Genomic DNA, 18,743 nt, shown 5'->3' on the forward strand with positions numbered 1-18,743 from the left:
TGTTTTGGTTAAAAGCCCGAAGCCCTGCACTGAGTTGATTTCAATTTTAGTCAGTGAAGAAGTAGCCAATAAGGCGGAAGTGCCATCCTACTTACACATCTTGTGATTTCAGATTCAGAAGGGCAAAGTGCATGGGAGCATCGACGTCGGCTTATCCGTCATGTCCATTAAAAAGAAGGCGCGGAGGATAGACCTGGACACGGAAGAGCACATCTACCACCTGAAGGTCCAGCGTCTTTAACTCCCGCATACCGTTTCTCACATTAAGAATTGCACCTTGGAGGGTTTTACGCGTGCCCGCCCTTCTGATCTTGTTCCATCTTGGCATCAAACAGAATCTCCTCCCATTGGCTTTAAAGCACTCAATCACCTCGTCCCCGCCTACCTCAGCTCACTGCTTTGAGACCAGAAACCAGCCCCCATGCTTCGCTCCTCTAGTGCCAATCTTCTCACTGTACCTCCATCTCATCTGCTTTGCCGTCAACCCCTGGCCGATGTGCTTCCTCTGTCTTGGAATGCTCTCCCTCTTCATATCCAACAGACCACCGCTCTCCCCACTTTCAAAGCCTTGTTAAAATCACATCTTCGCCAAGAAGCCTTCCCCAACTAAGCCCTCATTTCTTCTCCCACTCCCTTCTGAGTCACCCTTGCACTTTGGATTTGCACCTTTTATTCACCCCTCCTTCAGCCCACAGCACTTAATGTATCTATCTGAACTATATTTGTATTACTGTCTGTCTCCCCCTCTAGACCATAAGCTCATTATGGGCAGGGAATGTGTTTGCCAACTCTGTTATATTGTACTCTCCCAAGTGCTTAGTATGGTGCTCTGCATACAGTAAATGCTCATTAAATATGATTGCTTGATTTCAGGTGAAATCCCAGGACTGGTTTGACGCTTGGGTGTCCAGACTGCGGCACCACCGCCTGTACCGCCAGAATGAGATTGTCCGGTCTCCGCGGGACGCCAGCTTCCACATCTTTCCTTCCACCTCCACGACGGAATCCTCGCCAGCCGCCAACATGGCCATGGTAGACGGAAAGGTATGCCTCAGCAGGACGGAAATCAGGGAGGATAGTAAGCATTTAATAAATACCGTTAAAAAAACACAAAAAACTGTGGATTGTACTCGAGGCTGGATTTGCCAATCCCCAGTTGATCACCCCATGGGAACACAAAAGCATTTGCTTTAACAAGGAGAAATTAAAATGCACATTCACTCAAGGAGGTAATGTGCTCCTCCGCTTCTTGTAAGCCAAGTGTCATCACTTCAGAAGTACCTTAATTTGGCCAGAATATCAGGGAAAATTGGGTTTGCGGTTGGGAAAGAAGCTGTTTAAGAAATAATTCTTCCCTTTTCATGGATTAAATCCCCCCAAGAGTTCTCAAGCTTTCTCTAAGTGTTCTCTGGAATACTAGGCTTTATATTCTATTTCAGTCAGATTTTACTGGAAGCAAATATTGTGCTAACCTTGTCCTTCACGAAAGGTACCCTAGTGGATGGGAAGATGGGGGGTGACATGTGAATTAAGGAGGTCCTTATGGCAAGAGTCACAAGGGAGAAGCAGCATGGCCTAGTGGAGAGAGCACGGGCCTGGGAGTCAGAGGACTTGGGTTCTAATGCTGACTCCACCACATACCTGCAGTGTGACCTTGTGCAGATCACTTAACTTCTTTGTGCCTCACCTATCTCATCTGCAAAATGGGGATTGAGACTGTGAGCCCCTTGGGGGACATGGAATGGGTCCAACCTGATTAGCTCGTATCTCCCCCAGCTCTTAGTAAAGTATCTGGCACATAGTAAGTGTTTAACAAATACCATTAAAAAACCTGGCTGTAGGAACTTCTTTGTGGTTGTTTCTGCTGCCACTGGGGAATATCGACTAAAAGGCATGGAAGCTGCCTTGATTTGGAACCAGCTTGAGGAAGAGGAATTGAGATCCTTTTTCTAAATAAAACAGCACTCATTTTTCTTCTCTTCCAAAGCCTTGATGATAATCTGAAATACCTTCAAAGTTGCTCTCAGTTTATATGATGATCCTGCTGGGTGAGGTGATTGAACTGATTCCTCACCTACTGTTTGTTCGGGAATTAGAAAAGTCTTGGGCTTTTATTATCATTATAATAATTATTATTATCAATATTATTGTTAATAGTAAATAATTGTATTTGTGATGTGCTGATTGTGTGCCAAGCACTGCACTAAGCATTGGGGTATATACAAGCTAATCAGGTCAGAGACTGAGTTGGACTCAGTATCTGACCCACATGGAGTTTACAGTCTAAGCAGGAGGGCAAAGAGAGGGGTTAATCCCCAATATGCTCAGAAGTTAAACGACTTGCCCAAGATCATACAGCAGGCAAGTAGCAAAGCCTAGAATAGAACCCAGATCCTTTGACTCCCAGGCCTTTGCTCTTCCCACTAAGCCACACTGATCTTCCACAATGTCTTCAGTTACCAGTGAAATGAGTTACCCTTTTGTGTTAGTCTGGTGAAGTATTTCCCATTCTGTTCATCAAAATGTAATTGAAAGAGAGAAAGGGCTATTTATCACTTGTGTTTGCATTCTAAGTATCAAATTATGAATCTCTGGAATGATAATCAGTTTAGAGCCCTCGGTGGATCATAAATAAGTCTGGGCTTGCGAAGTGTGCATTTCATTCCAATCCCAGTAATTTAGAAAGGGGGAAAATCAGTGTAGTAATTGAATATTAGAGTCAGGGATGGGTTCTGGAAGAAAGGTTCTAGTTGGGTTTTTTTCTCCCCACTAAGAGCATAGATGCCGACCCCCCCCCAAAAAAAATTAATAAGAAATAGATATTTTTCAGGGGAATTTACATGGTGTAAGCACTTCAAGGATCCAAATTTACCATGCGATGGAAATTACCCACTTTGGGAGGGGCATTAACTCTTTCATACCAGGAGAGAACTGATGACTGCTGCCCTCATTGTACCTACAAGGAAGCCAATCACTTAGCTCTTTGAAAGAGTTAATGCCCTCCCCTCAACCCCGTCTCCCCTCCCCATCCCAAAGTGCCTAACTTAATAGGAAATAAGCCCAGACCATGCAGGAACTGGGCTCACTGTTAAGACCATGGTGTATATCTCAGATCCTTCTTTTCTAGAGATCACTTGCATATAGAGAAAGTATCAAGGGACTTTATGCTCTAGACTCCTTTATAAAGTAAGCATGTGATTTCCAATCAGCTGACAAAGTCTGGAATGCTGACCTAGGGTGATATCTCTCACAAATAGGTGTTCTAATCTCCGGCTCTGCCTCTTGTCTGCTGTGTGACGGTAGGCAGGTCACTTAACTTCTCTGTGTCTCAGTTACCTCATCTGTAAAATGGGCATTAAGACCGTGAGCTCCGCGTGGGACAGGGACTGTGTCTTACCTGATTAGCTTGTATCCACCCCAGTGCTCAGTACAGTACCTGGCACATAGTAAGCGCTTAACAAATACCATTAAAACTCTCTCTTCCATCCACACCCCCCCACAAGGGGCTACTTCCTGAGCTAAGAGCAGAAGGAATGCCAAATACATGTGTGCTTTGCAAGGACTGATGTGTTGAAAGGCATAACCGAGTCCCTGACAGAGAGGATTCCTATCTGTTTCAGGTGAACAGGACAGCCTCATGCTATGCTACTTAATGCCATCTTTCTAAGACGTCCAGCAAAAACATCTCTCAATAGAGCACTCCAAATAGTATCTTTGTTTGAAAATTTGTTCCATATATCTGTTTCGTTAGGTTCAACCCAATAGCTTTCTGTGGCAGCCTCCTCTTCCCTGTAGCAGTAGTCTTCCTGCAACCTGCACTTCTGGCCAGAGTAAAGTAGTTGCTTGGCTACAGGACTCTGAAGAAATGGACAGGTGTGCAGAAGGTCAGTATCTCTTACTTCTCTTATTTCTTCTGCAGAAGCAGTTCTGTACATATATGGGATTTCTTCATCCGTATGCTTGTACAGTAGCCATTTAAAGAGATGTTAGTTGTCATTGGTTATTTTTTGGTGACTTTCTCCTTAACACAAAAGCAACTTGCTTGTACCCTCTTTCCTTCCTTGCTTGTATTCCACGTGCATGTCTTGTTTCTTGAGGCTAGAAGTACGCAAAGATGTGTTCTGAAATCCACGTTGTGGGCAGGCAACATGACTGGCCACTCTGTTGTACTCTACTCTTCCAAGTGCATGGTAGAGTGCTCTGCACAAAGTAAGCATTTAATAAATGCCACTGATGATGATATGGACTTATATCACTTGCCAGAGCATACATTATATCGACGGCATTTTTTAATCACCTTCTGTGGGCAGAGTACTGCACTAGACATTTAGATATCCCTGCCCTTGAGGACCTTCCATCTAGCCGGGGAGACTGACACTTTCATAGTTCACAGATATGAGGAAGATGGAGATGTGAATATGCGTGTGAGTGATTATAATCACAGGATAATGATATCTACTTAAGTCCCACCAGTGACTGTGCGAATCAATCAGTCAATTGTATTAACTGAGCACTTACTGTGGGAAGAGCACTGTAGTAAGCACTTGGAAGAGTACAATATAACAGAGCTGGTAGAAATGTTCCCTGCCCATAATGATCTTACAATCTAGAAGACACAAGCCCAGAAATCTTGAAGTGGCAGTTAAGAGGGATGTAACTCTGGCTCGTGTCTGCCCGTGTCAAGAACTCTTTCATAGCTATTTTTCTTTATGGTATTTGTTAAGTGCCTACTATGTGCTAGGCACTGTACTAAGCCCTGGAGTAGATATAGGATAATCAGGTTGGACAGCATCTGTGCCCCACATGGAGCTCACAGTCTAAGTAAGAAGGAGGAGGATTTAATCCCCAGGTTACTCATGAGGAAACTAAAGCACAGAGAAATGAAGTGACTTGCCCAAGATCACCTGGCAAGACAAATGGCAGAGCTGGGATTAGTATCCAGATCCTCTGACTCCTAGGCCTATACTCTTTCCACTAGGCTATGCTTCTTCTTGGAAAATTGAAAGCTATTATTTTTTTAGCATTTTTGATGTCAGTGAGAATTAAAAGTACAATTTCTAGCACTTGAGATTTAATTGAGAATTGAGAGTTCCTCAATTTTTTTTTTAACACGGTTGGATAGTTCACCTCATTCACATGCGGTTCTGTCAGTGGCTCCAGACAATTAAGGCAGCCTTACCTTGGCTAACATTTCCCTCAGAGCACACGGTTCACACTGCGTATGCAGAAGTAATCACAGCGAACTTCAGTGCCCACAAGGCATTTTCTAAATGTTTAATAATTGAAAAAGCCTTGGGATTCATTTTTGCAATTTTTCAGCATGTATAATTACTTGTATCATTGGGCAGATTTTAGGAGGCCACTCTCTGTGACAGATTAGCCAAGAAATGAAAAAAATGAAATGAAAAGAAAATGAAAATGAGAACCCTAGAAAAAAAATCTACTCTCATGCCTTTAGCATTCATTCCATTGGAGAGTCCTTCAAACTTTTGGATGCCCCTTCGTAGGGACTTCGCCTCTGAAATTTGCAGCAATTGTATATGGCTGAAATATTCATTGTCAGTGCTGCATTTAACTCTGCTCGCCACATACGACGCTGCTTGTATAATGTCTGAGGAGAAACCCCAGAGACAGTGCAGTTAGTCCTCTAATCACCACCTCCTGAGCTTTTATATTGATCAGCTCTATCTGCATTTCAGGATTTGGGACATAGGATTGATCCAGTGCCCCAAAAGTTGAAACGTGATGTTTGCTCTCAGTTTTATAAACTCCATTCATATTTAACCAAGAAGCAGAAACTGGTCTATTCTTTCAGAGCCTTAAACCATTACAGTCTGTCTGTTTTGGGAGGTCAGAGAAGGTAGCCCAGGTTAAAATTGTAGCTACTGAGTTAAGGGAAGTCACACATGACAATGAAGATAAAACATAGAAACGATTATGTGGTGACTGTGTATAAATACTGGGTAGTTTTCTTGCCATTACTGTAAAAAATACCTTTAGATTATAGTTATTGTAATCCTATTCTAATAATAATAATAATGTGGGGTATTTGTTAAGCACTAACTATCTGCCAGACACTGTACTAGGTGCCCGGGTGGATTCAAGCAAATCGGTTTGGGCACAGTCCCTCTCCCACATGGGGCTCACAGTCTCAATCCCCATTTTAAGATGAGGTAACTGAGGCACAGAGAAGTGAAATGACTTGCCCAAGGTCACACAGCAGACAAGTGGTGGAGCCGGGATTAGAATCCATGACCTAGATTTAGGGTTAACTGGCTGTTCATCCAGTGGAAGCTACCTCATCCTCAAATGAAAGGGGTGGGATAAATATGGAGAAAGGAGCAGAACTGCTGGGCTTTCCTTGCCATTGCATGTGGACATGCGCTTCTGTCTCTGACTACTGCCTGAAAAAGAAGTGGACAGAGCACACAGCAGTGGGAAAAGGTGGTGACCAAAGTAGACATTCATTTTTTTGTTGATGAGGTGTGGCTGGGCCAGGATGAGGGTGATTGTCGTGAAGCCTGTCCAGAGAAGGGACACTCTCAATCAAGCAATGAGTGGTATTTATTGAGCTCTTAATGTGTACAGGGCACTGTGCTGAGTGTTTGGGGCAGTACAACGAGTTGGTAGACAGGTTTCTTGCCCACGATGAGCATACAGTCTAGAGGACCACTCTCCCTCGGTCCTGACAGATTCTAGACTTTTAAAAGCAAACAGTGAAGAATATGGGGAACAGAAGCCTGTATTGAAGTTTCATTCTTACCCCTGTTAAATGGATTTGGTTTAATCTGAATTTGAGATAATCTGTATTTTTGAATTGTGCACCCTAGTTAGGCCATCAAAACTGTCCTGTAGCTTGTTTTCTCAGGTGGAAATACATCATGTAAAGAGCAAAAGTAAACTGGGATTCTTTTTCTGAGGCCTTGCCTCCTTATCTGACACATTTTAATGACTCCATAAACCTGCAGTGATCTGGGAAATATCTTTAATAAGCACAGCAAGCGGTGTAATATTTTCAAAGCCGCCGTTTGTGCTGTTCTCAAAAATCTTGGTGAGCTCAGTCTATGGGATACTTAACTCTTATGATCCATACCAATTTCCTCAGAAGTGGTTCTTAATTTATGCCAGTTGTCTTGCTCTGAAACTCATTAGAATCTGGAGGAGTAGAAAGGGAAGAAGTTTGGTGTAGTATGAATATCTAACCTTTATTCACCCTCTCCAAATAGCCTATGTTGATGATGGTATTTATTAAGCATTACTATTTGTCAACCACTGATCCAAGAGCTGGAGTAGATACAAGAAGTGGGGCTCACAGTCTTAATCCCCATTTTACAGATGAGATAACTGAGGAACAGAGAAGTTAAGTGACTTGCCCAAGGTCACACAGCAGACAAGTGCTGGAGCCGAGACTAGAACCCACAACCTTTGACTCCCAAGCCTGTGGCCCTTTCCATTAAGCCATGCTTGTTCCCTCTACCAGCACCTAAAAAGTCCCTTTAGGGGACTGTATATCCTGCATTGACCAAAACAGTCTTAGAAATAGTGTAACCTAGTGGATAGACCACAAGCTTGGGAGTCAAAAGGACCTGGTTTCTAATCTCAGCTCCACTGCTTGTCTGCTGTATGACCATGGGCAAGTCACTCAACTTCTTTCTGCCTCAGTTACCTCATCTGTAAAATGGGGATTAAGACTCAGCCCCATTGGGATAGGAACTGTGTCCAATCTGACAGTGCGTGGTACAGTGCCTGGTTTAACAAATACCATAAAAAAGTTTGTTTTTTTAAAAGATTTCTGTTATTCACCATGATTCTAATTATCCAGGTTCCTGTTGTATTTTGATTTATGATAATAACTGAGCTTTTCAGTAGTTTTGGGATTCTTATACTGCATCAGTCAAACAATGTTGGCTTTCATTTCTCTTGGTAGTTTTAATGCAATATCATTCATTCATTCATTGAGTAGTATTTACTGAGTGCTTACTATGTGCAGAGCACTGTACTAAGCGTTTGGAATGTACAAGTCGGCAAAGATGCCATGTTCTGTTTTACAGATCTTAAATAAACTCATTAAGCTAATTTTTTTTAATTTTTGGTTATTTCCAGATCTTGCACATTGCCAATCAAACCTTGTGGAACTTAGCAAACTTCTTCAAAATTTGGAAATTCTTCAGAGAACTCAGTCAGCACCAAACTTCACTGATATGCAGGTAAGTGCATTAAATGTTCTCATGTATGTAATTAAACCATTAACTCTGAAGTTTGCGGAATTGTTCTGTGGTTATATAAATTAATATCTGAGGATTGAGAACTGAAAAGTTAACTAGTTTGTCTTTTGGAATCATCCAGTCTCTCAGTGTTATGTTATGATTTAATGTTGATCACATAGTTCAAAAGATGTCTTACTACTAAATAGAAGTATTAGAAGAAATAAATGAATAACTACACCATCTATCCACATATAGTGTTGAAGTATTAAGTAAGGAGTCATTTAGATACTCAAAAGTGTGGTCACATTTCCATGTAGAAAATTAAAAGTAAGATTCAGAAAGATTAATTTAGATTTTTGACTCATATAAATGCCCAATGGCATTCTTTGCTTGCTCTTTTGTCTATACGTATATAACCACACAATTCTTTACTAACTTGCTGTGCTCTCTTTGTCTATACTTGTGTCATCTGTGTGAACTTAATAGCACTTTGTTGCTTTTAACTATTTGTGTAATGTAGGCTAACTGTGTAGATATGTCAAAGAAAGACAAGAGGGTCACAAGACGGTGGAGAACAAAAAGCGTCAGCAAAGATGCAAAAATTCAACTTCAGGTACAGAATTCATGTTGTTTTCCTTCATCCTCCTTGCTGAAGTGATTTTTATATGCAGACTAAAAGTCGGGAATGGAAGTGGTTGAACAGACAGTTATCACATCTCTGGGACATTCCAAAATCGGTTAACAGAGAACAAATTGATTTGGCTTCTCCTGCAGCCACCTAAAGAATTCAAAAGAAAAGCTAAAGTTACATAACGTGAATCAAAAAAAAAATGTAAATTCTCCCAAGTGGGTTTCACAAAACTGCCAGGGAAAAAATAGAATGCCCCAGAATACTCAAGGGACAAGTTTGGAACCAGATTCTGATCTCTGGATATCCTCACCCTTCTTATTAATTGGCCTCATCCAGAACTGTTCTTGAGAGCAGAATTTGGCCTTCAGCAGATACCTGTGAATTGAATAGTCTGAGTTGAACAACTCAAGGAGAATCTTAATCTTGACTGCAGTAACCTTGACAAGCGAGTTGTCTTGACATTCCCTTTGGTAATTTCTATCAAAGACACTTGATTTTAGATGCTATCAGTTTTCCCTTAATTTGTTTGTAAACTAGGGAAGATTGGGATAGGTGGTGTTTGGTTGTGGAATAAGTCCCCTCTTTTCTTTCTTGCTTTATATTTCAAGAGACTCTTGTCAATTGAGATAGTGTTTGCTTCTGTAATGTGAGAAAGGAGCAGAACATGAAGGCTCTGTCCAAAGTTTCATTCTCGTGAAAAGAAACCGCTGGCAACCAAGTGCCTTGTTCTAAAATGGGTGTTCATTTGCCGTTATGGCTTTTGGCTTTTTAAAATGCTATTAGCTTAAAGTCTTTTGAACCTTATAAATGTGTCCCTAGTTTAAGTGAATGTCTGTAAAAAGATTCATCATGAATCATTTAGAATCCCCAAGATGCAGTTAAATTTTTAAAATATTAACGGTTTGTAGTTTTTGAAATGCTGTGTGTTACCATGGTACTTCTGTGTTGTGTTAAATATATCAAATATCGAAAACCAGATTGTGCCAGGTTTTCTTAATGTATTTATTAAAGAAAACACACACTTGGTTAGTGCAAATTCATTTCCCACTCCCAGAAAGTTGCACCTATTTTATATTATTTGAGACCTCTTCTGAGTTACGCTGTCATCGTCATCCTATCTTGCAACCTGAATATCACTGCTCTACAGTATTCCATTAGACCAACCAGGCTTGCAATTTAGCTTTTCTTTTTTAACATTAACAATGAGGAGAAAACTTCTTTTCCAAACTAATGACTGTCTTCTGCTTAACCAATCATGCTCCTAAATTTTGTGTTCTAATGAAATTGTTTATTTTGTAACTAACATTCATTTTGTTGTATGTCCACTAATTGGATTCATTTGAAATATTTCAGGAGTAGCAAAGATGCTTGGATTTTTCCCATCTAGTAACCCGTTAGCCTAATTTTGGGTAGTATGTAATTTCTGATCACAAACTCAACACCTAAAAGCAAATTACATCAGAACATTTTCATGGAGAAAATTCATAAACTCTGTAGGAGTTGTTTCATTTGCTGTAAGCACATCATTTTTTATTTACTTATATCTTGATTGATGACATTTTTTATTCTGGTATCCATGTACTCAAGGACCAAGACGATGTGTGCATTTTGAAAAATAAACAGCACAAGTGAACACCAGGGTTATGTAAAAGACTGGTATTTACTCTTGGTCCCTTGAAAGGCAGCCTTACGTAACCAACATGCGTCTGTTTTCCTCGCTGTTGCTCGGAGGCCTGTTGTAATTTGAGGTTTAGGAGTCTATGGGAGCTTACAGGTGTTCTCATCATGTACACCATAAGCAAGTCTGAATTCTACTTTCTGCCACTGTGTTTAAAATTCACAGAAAAATCAAGTTGAGGGTCTATTTTGATTAGTCAGAAACGATTGAAAAAGCGAGATATTATTCTGGGTTAGTCACGGTCACGGGCATGAGAACATAGCTGGTTAGGGCCCAAGTCCAGAGTGTTTCTTCTCATGGTAGTGATTGTTCAGTTGTCCTATGAGTTAAGGTGGAACAACCCCATGGCCTTATCAAAGAACCCTTCAATGACCCTGTAAAAAGTCAATGCTGATAGCATGGCCTAGTGGATAGAGCATGGGCCTGGGAGTCAGAAGGACCTGGGTTCTAATCCTGACTCTGCCACTTGTCTGCTGTGTGACCTTGGACAAGTCACTTCACTTCCCTGTGCCTCAGTTAGTGCTTCTGGAAAATGGGGATTAAGACTGTGAGCCCCATGTGGGATAGGGACCGAGTTCAACCTGATCAGCTTGTTTCTGCTCCAGTGTTTAGATCAGTGCTTAACACACAGTAAGTGCTTAACAAATATACCATCATCATTATCATCATCATTTTATAGGCCAAGAAGGAGCAAGCAGACCTCAAGGGAGTGAAAAGAGCAAGCAGACCTCAAGGAAGTGCAAACCCATTACTCTTTCACTTTGACTGTTTTGACTCAAAGTGAAATATATTTGGCATGAAAATCCTGCCAAATAAAGTGCTTTCTTCTTTTTTTATGGTATTTGTAAAGCACTTACTGTGTGTCAAACACTGTTTAAGTGCTGGAGTAGGTACAAATTAATTAGGTCGGACATAGTCCCTGTCCTTCATGGGGCTCAGTACTGTCATAATGAGGGGGTTCTGCATCTCCAAACCAGCCATTCTCTTCTAAAAGTTCTGAGATTCATCCTTTATTAGTCAAAGATTCAAGTCAGGGAAACATGGTGACTGAGATCAAGGCTCCTGATTTCCAAGAGAGCACTGTGCAGCATACCCAAAATCTCTTCATTAATAAAGTTATTCAGGTATTCCACTGCAGGCCTCATCCTGCTCAGTTCCACTAGGCCTTGTTAAATATTTATGGGCCCTTGGCTGGGGATTTAGACCGGAAGAGTACCCAGTCTAGGTGTAAACTCAACTATTTTGCGGGGAGAGATCAAACTGTGCTACCCCATGCTTGCATACATGCATGCCTGCTGATTTCATGTTTCCCATAAATCTAGTGGGGATTTTTTGGTCCCACAGAGCTGGGCAGGAAATTGAAAGAGATTCTTTGACATAGAAATCACCTGTCAGAGTTTTCCTTTCCGAAAAGATAGTTTATGCCTACAGTGATTTGGCTTTTCAATTTCGGGGCCTTTATTAAAGAATGGTAGTGTACTGATATTTTAGATGGCAGAGCAAGAAACACCTGAATTAGATGAACTTGTTACCTCAGTGCCTAGCATAGTGGGTAGTGGCACATGAATGCTTAATAAATACCATCATCATCATCAAGGTGGTGGCTGTCAATTTACTGTCAAGTGCATAAGTTAAATATCAGGCCCCTCAGTAATGAAGGAAACTAGAGATGGCAGCTGGGATATGTAAATAGTGTCAGGAGAGTAGGAGAAGCCAAATGTGCATCATACCCTTTGGTCCTCTAGAAGCTTATATTCATTCATTCAGTAGTATTTATTGAGCACTTACTGTGTGCAGAGCACTGTACTAAGCTCTTGGGGAAGTACAATACAATAATAAGCAGTGATAATCCCTGGCCACAGTGAGCGCACAGTCTAGAGGTGGAGAGAAGGTAATGAAGGTTCCACATCAAGCTACGAGGATTTGCTGCCCCAGAGTTTTTATTTTTTGTTTTTATGGTATTTTGTTAAGCACTTACTAAGTGCCAGGCACTGTACTCTGGGGCAGATACAAGCTTATCAGATTGGACACAGTCACTGTCTTACATGGGGTTCACATTCTTAATCCCCATTTTACAGATGAAGGAACTGAGGCACAGAGAAGTGAAGTGATTTGCCCAAGGTGACAAAGCAGACAAGTGGCAAAGCTGGGATTAGAACCCAAGTCCTTCCGACTTCCAGGACCCGGCTCTATCCACTAGATCATGCTGCTTCTCCTTTGTGAAGGATGATTGGTCCCTATAAGCATATGGTGATTCTAAGGGAGAGAAGTGGGAAAATAAAAGCATTCTACTGCAATGAAGTTAATTTACAGTATACAGTGAAAAAGTCAGACAAAATCCCTCCTTTAAAACTCATGCCATAGGCAAGGTGATCCCATTGAAATGGAGACCAGGTTGAGTCAGAGCTCCAGCTTTGAAAGACAATGTTAGCCAGCAGGGAGTTCTCATCGGCCCCTTTTGGGGACAGGGCAGACGTCAGAGAGTTAGCAGAGTGAAAGAACCAGGAGATGCAGGTGGGAGTCGATAGTTGCTCCAAAACACAAAATATCCAGGATGTCCCAGGTCTTTGAAAATGACAGAGCTTTGAGGAGTATCACTTAATTCTCCTGATCCGTGGAAGAAAAGTAGCATTTATTGAGCTCTTACTGTGTGCAGTTGATTTGGTAGACCCTGATCCCCGCCCTCAAAGAATTCACAGTCTCGTGGGAAGCTGGAACTCTGTCTTTCCACTCTATCTTCCCTATTGAGGTAGAAGAGAGGAAAGGGGAAGGAAGTGGAGATTACACACCCCATTCTGCCTCTTGGCTCTCCTCCCCTCCCCAGTTACAAGGATAGAGTGCTTCTGGGTAAGCAGGGACCTCAGGGGGACTGTGCTACTATAGTCTTGCATGGCCAGTAAGTGAAGAATTGGACCTGGCTCAATTCTGGACTTTTCAGAGCTTCTTTTCCTTCTGATATCGTCAAACACCACATTGCCCAGGGACCAGATGGTATTCTTCAGCCCTGCTGGAAATTCTTTCATTCATTTTTTTTTTTAAACCTCGAAGCTTGCATGTCCAACCAAGAGTCCTGACTCCACCGGGAAGCAGAGTCAGCAGGTTTGGTGGAGGTGGTGTTTGTCCTGAAGTGAGAACAAGTGAGAATTCCTGTAGTTCTCTTAATGCTAAGGGTTGGTGAAAGTATAAATTCAGTTAAAGACTCTCCCTTCTCTGACCATCTATCATTTTCCTCCACCCTCCCCATTGTCCCGCCCTTTCCCTTCCCCAACTCTTATTTTCTCCTCCCTTCTCTTTTCCCATTCACCGTCAGGAAGGGCCACCTCCGAAGGGTCAATTCAGCACCACCCGACGCCGGCAGAGGCTAGCGGCAGCAGTGGCTACAACAGTGAGTGGATTTAAAACTCGAGCGAGAAGCTTCTTAAGAACGGGGAGTTGGGTTGTTAAAGATTCCATTGCAGTTCTTCGACTTTTTTTTGCCCCCAGGGAAGCGGTGCCTTCATGGCTGACTCTTGGTCTTGACCCACCTAACTGATGGAGTCAGCTCTTTCCATTCGAGGACCTCAGCGTGAAAACCATAAGTCCTCTGCCTTGATACACAATCAATGGTGTTTATCGACATGCCTGCCAATAGATGTGAGGTGGAGAATAACGGGCTGGAATTCCCCTACCAAATCACACAGCCAAGGGAGTGGAATTAAGCACCAACCTCCCAGTGGCTGTAACCTTTTGAATTCTAACAATGTGAAGACTGGGAATCTTTCATCTCTGAATTATGCTTTTTGACAAGTTCATAAAAAAGGCCAGGCCGTATTACCGTAATACTCTGGAACTAAGGTGGCACTAGATTTTAGATGCATTCCTTCCCTTCCCATTACAGTAAATACGTCTGTTTATTGTCATATTGTACTCTCCCAAGCACTTAATACAGTGCTCCACACACTGAGCACCCAGTAAGTATGACTGAATAAATATGATTGACTGGATTACAGTCTGACCCTTCAGAATGTAGATGTCAATTTTCCCGGAAATCACCGGGTCCATTTGGTATCTGTTAAATGCCAATTCACTTGTGATAGTATCATCCGTGAATGATTGTTAATGAAATGTGTCCTTTGGTGAGTATCTCAATCAACAGTATTTCTTGAGCACTCACTGCGTGCAGAACACTTGGGAGAGTACACTGCGACAGAGTTGGTCGACTTGTACCCTGGTTTGGGAATTCTTCCAAGGCCAATAGGTGGGAACCGGGGGTGGCAGCTGGGACCTTCCAGGACCAGAAGTGTAGATACGACTGCTGTGGGCTGGTTGGAGCTGGGAGAACTGCTTGTAGTTGTTGTTGGGGAACCCAGAGAGGTTGCATTAGGCATTAGAAACTCCCATTCAGCTGAGATGGGCAGGATCAAGTAAAGTACTTGGAATGGTTTTCCACCTGCTCTCAGTTTACCTACAATAAGTGGAATCAAAACTGAGGATGAAGGGTAAAATGGAAAAACAAAAACAAGAGGAAGAAGACCAGGAAGTCAAAGGAAAGGAAGGGAAGGTTAAATGGGGAGGCAAGGGAAAATCAAAGGGAATAATACTCTGGAAAATAAAGCGGAGGGCGGGGGCGGGGCACAAGGAAAGACCATTAAGCCAGGACTTTTAAAACAACAGGCAAAGAGCCAGAAAAAAGTGACCGTATAGTTGAGAAAGAATTCAATTGTGAATTAAAGGATTGTTTAAAAGAGGAAAGTTAAGACCTGGACATGATTTCCTTTTCTGCATTTTGCAAGAGCCTGAGCAAAAGTTCATTTTCTTTCATCTGGAGTGGATAGTGCACTTTTTTTAAAAATGGTATTTGTTAAGCACTTACTGTGTGCCAGGCACTGTACTAAAGGCTTCTCCTTTCTAATATAACTTACATATACAGTAATTTAACTTTAACTCCTAGGCCCTGGCTCTTTCCACTAGGCCACACTGCTTCCAGCCAACTGCTGCTAGATGCCATCTCTAAAACAGTCAGAGCTCAGAGAGGATAACGCATTTGGAAGCACTCATGAATTGATATTTTATAGATGAGACCTATATGTTCAATGAAAAGAGCTAAACATCTAGTTTGTTAAATGTGATGTATTTTAATTACTACATATGTATGTTATATTAGAGAAGAGCAACCTGTTCATTTAATGAAGTGTTTTAGTATTAGCTAATGTTGTAATATTACTTATGATCCCATATCACCTACGGTTATTTGATTTTGCAGACGTTTTGTCTAGTAGCAGAAAGGAAAAAAGACCACGTCTACATTCATTAAGGGTTTTTTTGACTCTCTTTGTGCCTGGTTTGATTTGAGTTCCTGTTTCCAGAATTCAAGATTAACAAGCACATTGGAAATCCTGTCACTGTGACCACTAACTCAGGCTTTGTAAGAAAAGGCCAGGATATGTCAATCTGAGTGTGCTAGTTGTCTGCCTAATTCTCTGACATAGGGCAGTGTAACTCACTGGTATATTTCATCCAGCCTTATTCTCTCTTCTTTAGCTGACAGTCTTCTATCTGCCAATCAGTGGTATTTACTGAGTGCTTACTGTGTGCAGAGCACTGCATTAAGCGCTTGGAAGAGTACAGTAATCAATCAATCAATCAATTGTATAAGCGCTTACTGTGTGCAGAGCACCGTATTAAGCATTTGGAAATACATTAGGCTTGCTAGACACAGCCCCTACTCACAAGGAGCTCATAGTCTAAAGGTGGAGACCGGCCTTAAAATAAATTACATATAGGGGAATAATAATAATAATAGTAATTATAGTATTTGTTAAGCTATGTGCCAAGCACTGTTCAAAACACTGGGGTAGATACAAGGTAATCAGGTTGTCCCACATGAGTTCACAGGCGTAATCCCCATTTTACAGATGAGGTAACTGAGGCACAGAGAAGGTAAGTGGCTTGCCCAAGGTCACACAGCTGACAAGTGGCGGAGCTGGGATTGGAACTCACATCCACTGACCCCTAAGACCGGGCCTTTTCCACTAAGCCACGCTGCTTCTCTGGGAATGGGAGAGAATAAGGATGAGTACATAAAGGCTGTAGGGTTGAGGATAGATTGAATACCACCTTAAGGGACAGAGATCAAATTGCATAGGTGATGTGGAAAGGAGGGCTTAGTCAGGGAAGGCCTCTTGGAGGAAGGTGTGATTGTAGGAGGGCTGTCTAGTCATCACTTTTCATCATCACCAATGATATTTATTGAGCGATTACTACGTGCAGAGCACTGTGCTAATTGCTTGAGAGTGTACAACAGAGTTGGCAGACCTGTTCCCTGCCCATGGACGAGCACTTTTCAGAGTTACGCGGGGAATCGCTTTGTTGTGCTGGAAACTCAAACAGGGGGACTTGAGACTCCTCAAAACGGGAGTGCCTGTCTAAGTGTCGTCATCTGTTGACTAACTGCTAGCTATTCAGTGGATGGAAAAAGTGGGTTGGAAGCATCCTGAGGTAGAACAGAACCAGCCCCAATGCACTTTCATTATTATTTGCTTCACCCTTCAGGTTCCTTTTAGTGCTACAATGTCGCCAGTTCGCTTGCATTCCTCTAACCCCAACCTTTGTGCAGACATTGAGTTTCAAACTCCTCCGAGCCACCTTGCAGACCCTCTGGAAAGTTCAACAGATTATACCAAGCTTCAAGAGGAGTTTTGCCTCATTGCCCAGAAAGGTAACTTTCCCAAATCAAACAGACAAACGAATCCGCCTTGATCAGGGGCTGCCAGCCACTGTCGCTTTTTCCATCGTCGTCTAGGCAGGGGTGGTTGTTTCGCCAAATTGTATTTTAAGCTCCTCGTAGATGCTTACTGGCTTCAGGTCAGTATGAAACACCCCAGGTTAGAGTCTTTGCCTGCTGACTCACCGTACCAGGAGGAGGAAAAAACCCGCCAGGGTACAAAGTAAACAGTTTGGTTTTAATTGAATGAAGGGTCAGTGAGAGCAGCTCGTTAGATACTGCTTCCTCAGCATCCTCGTCCCCTAAACGACTTTGAGCCAAATCTTTAGCTTAATCAGCAGAATGAGCATTAATTAAAATAAACAGAACGGGGATCCAGCTTCTAATTTAACACTAAGGGGAATTGTCACCTTCAATCAATAAAAGTCATCATCAGGATCCCGGGGGATTGTACAAGCCAAATATCAACCCTAACCCTGGGGCTTATCCATCCCTCACCTATACTCTAATAATTATCCTTTCCTCAACAATAATCCTAGATGTAATGAGACTTTCAGTAACAAGGAAAATCTGTTTTTGGTTTTTAAAGAGAAAACATTGACTGGAGAATGAATGTGGGGCTCTCTGATTTCATGTTCTTGGCAATTATTTCTGCTGTTCCACTCTTTCCTTAACATGCTCTCATGGCATTTCCCAGCAGAGTTTTTGATTCGTCACATTAGATAAATGCTACTTTGATGTCACGGTAATGTGGATTTACCGCCAGCCACATGAAAAAGCAAGAACTCTTGGGTGTTGAATAGACAGTACATCTTTCATGGGCACAAGTTGTAAATACATTTGCTGAGGGGAGTTGTATAAATGACTGTCTTCCTGTGTAAACTCTATGCAGTCAGTGAGTAGAATCTCAAAGCCGTAAATAAACTCCAGAATCAGTGAGCATGCAAAACTTCTAGAAAAGCCATTCTTCCTCTGGGGTCACTTGTAGACTGACAAAAAGCATGCAAAACCTTGGTGACAGTTGTTTACTAGTGATCTTGTTAGAAAAACTGGTGAATAGTGTGCTTTTCCCGAGGTCCTCGGTATTTCCTTGTTGTGGTTCTCAGCCAAATCCCAACCAGGCTGGTAGAGCAGTACACAAACTATATTTTGGGGAATGAACTCCAGCTGGCCCAGGCCTTCTGCAGACCACCCCTTGGCCACTGGCAAAGATGGGGTGCCTGACCCTCCCAAGTTTAAATCATTTCCCAGGTGGAAGGGCTAACTTTGAAGGAGACTTTCACCTTTCAATTGCTAGTGGATACAGCCTGTTTTGGACTCAACTCAGGGAGCCCGAGCCACAAAAATAAATTACTACTGATTTATACGAACAGTCCCTTCTTTTGGCTTGCTCCTTTCCCTTTGTTGCATCTCTTCTCGGTCAGTTTTTGAGTGCAGGAGGGTGACTCAGGCTGTAGTTTGGGGCCCACCAGTCTTGCAGTCCGGACCAGATTCCCAAGGAGCTTGTGATGTGTCTGAATTGGA

At 42.2% G+C, this 18,743-nt stretch overlaps 1 protein-coding gene across 5 annotated transcripts in view; it reads left to right on the top strand.

Moving 5' to 3' along the window:
* The window catches only part of OSBPL6 (oxysterol binding protein like 6), a 140,187-nt gene that overhangs the window by 88,690 nt on the left and 32,754 nt on the right, over window positions 1-18,743 (top strand). For 3 of the 5 annotated variants that reach the window (XM_029071640.2, XM_029071641.2, XM_029071643.2), the window contains 7 exons: window positions 113-226; window positions 874-1,044; window positions 3,752-3,884; window positions 8,104-8,207; window positions 8,728-8,820; window positions 13,827-13,901; window positions 17,048-17,213. In XM_029071640.2, the coding sequence (XP_028927473.1) occupies window positions 113-226; window positions 874-1,044; window positions 3,752-3,884; window positions 8,104-8,207; window positions 8,728-8,820; window positions 13,827-13,901; window positions 17,048-17,213 (856 nt within the window). The remainder of the gene's footprint in view (window positions 1-112; window positions 227-873; window positions 1,045-3,751; window positions 3,885-8,103; window positions 8,208-8,727; window positions 8,821-13,826; window positions 13,902-17,047; window positions 17,214-18,743) is intronic. The other 2 variants (XM_029071642.2, XM_029071644.2) reach the window with 1 other exon arrangement.

Source organism: Ornithorhynchus anatinus, chromosome 9 (assembly GCF_004115215.2).
Source record: "Ornithorhynchus anatinus isolate Pmale09 chromosome 9, mOrnAna1.pri.v4, whole genome shotgun sequence".
Taxonomy (NCBI): Eukaryota; Metazoa; Chordata; class Mammalia; order Monotremata; family Ornithorhynchidae; genus Ornithorhynchus; species Ornithorhynchus anatinus.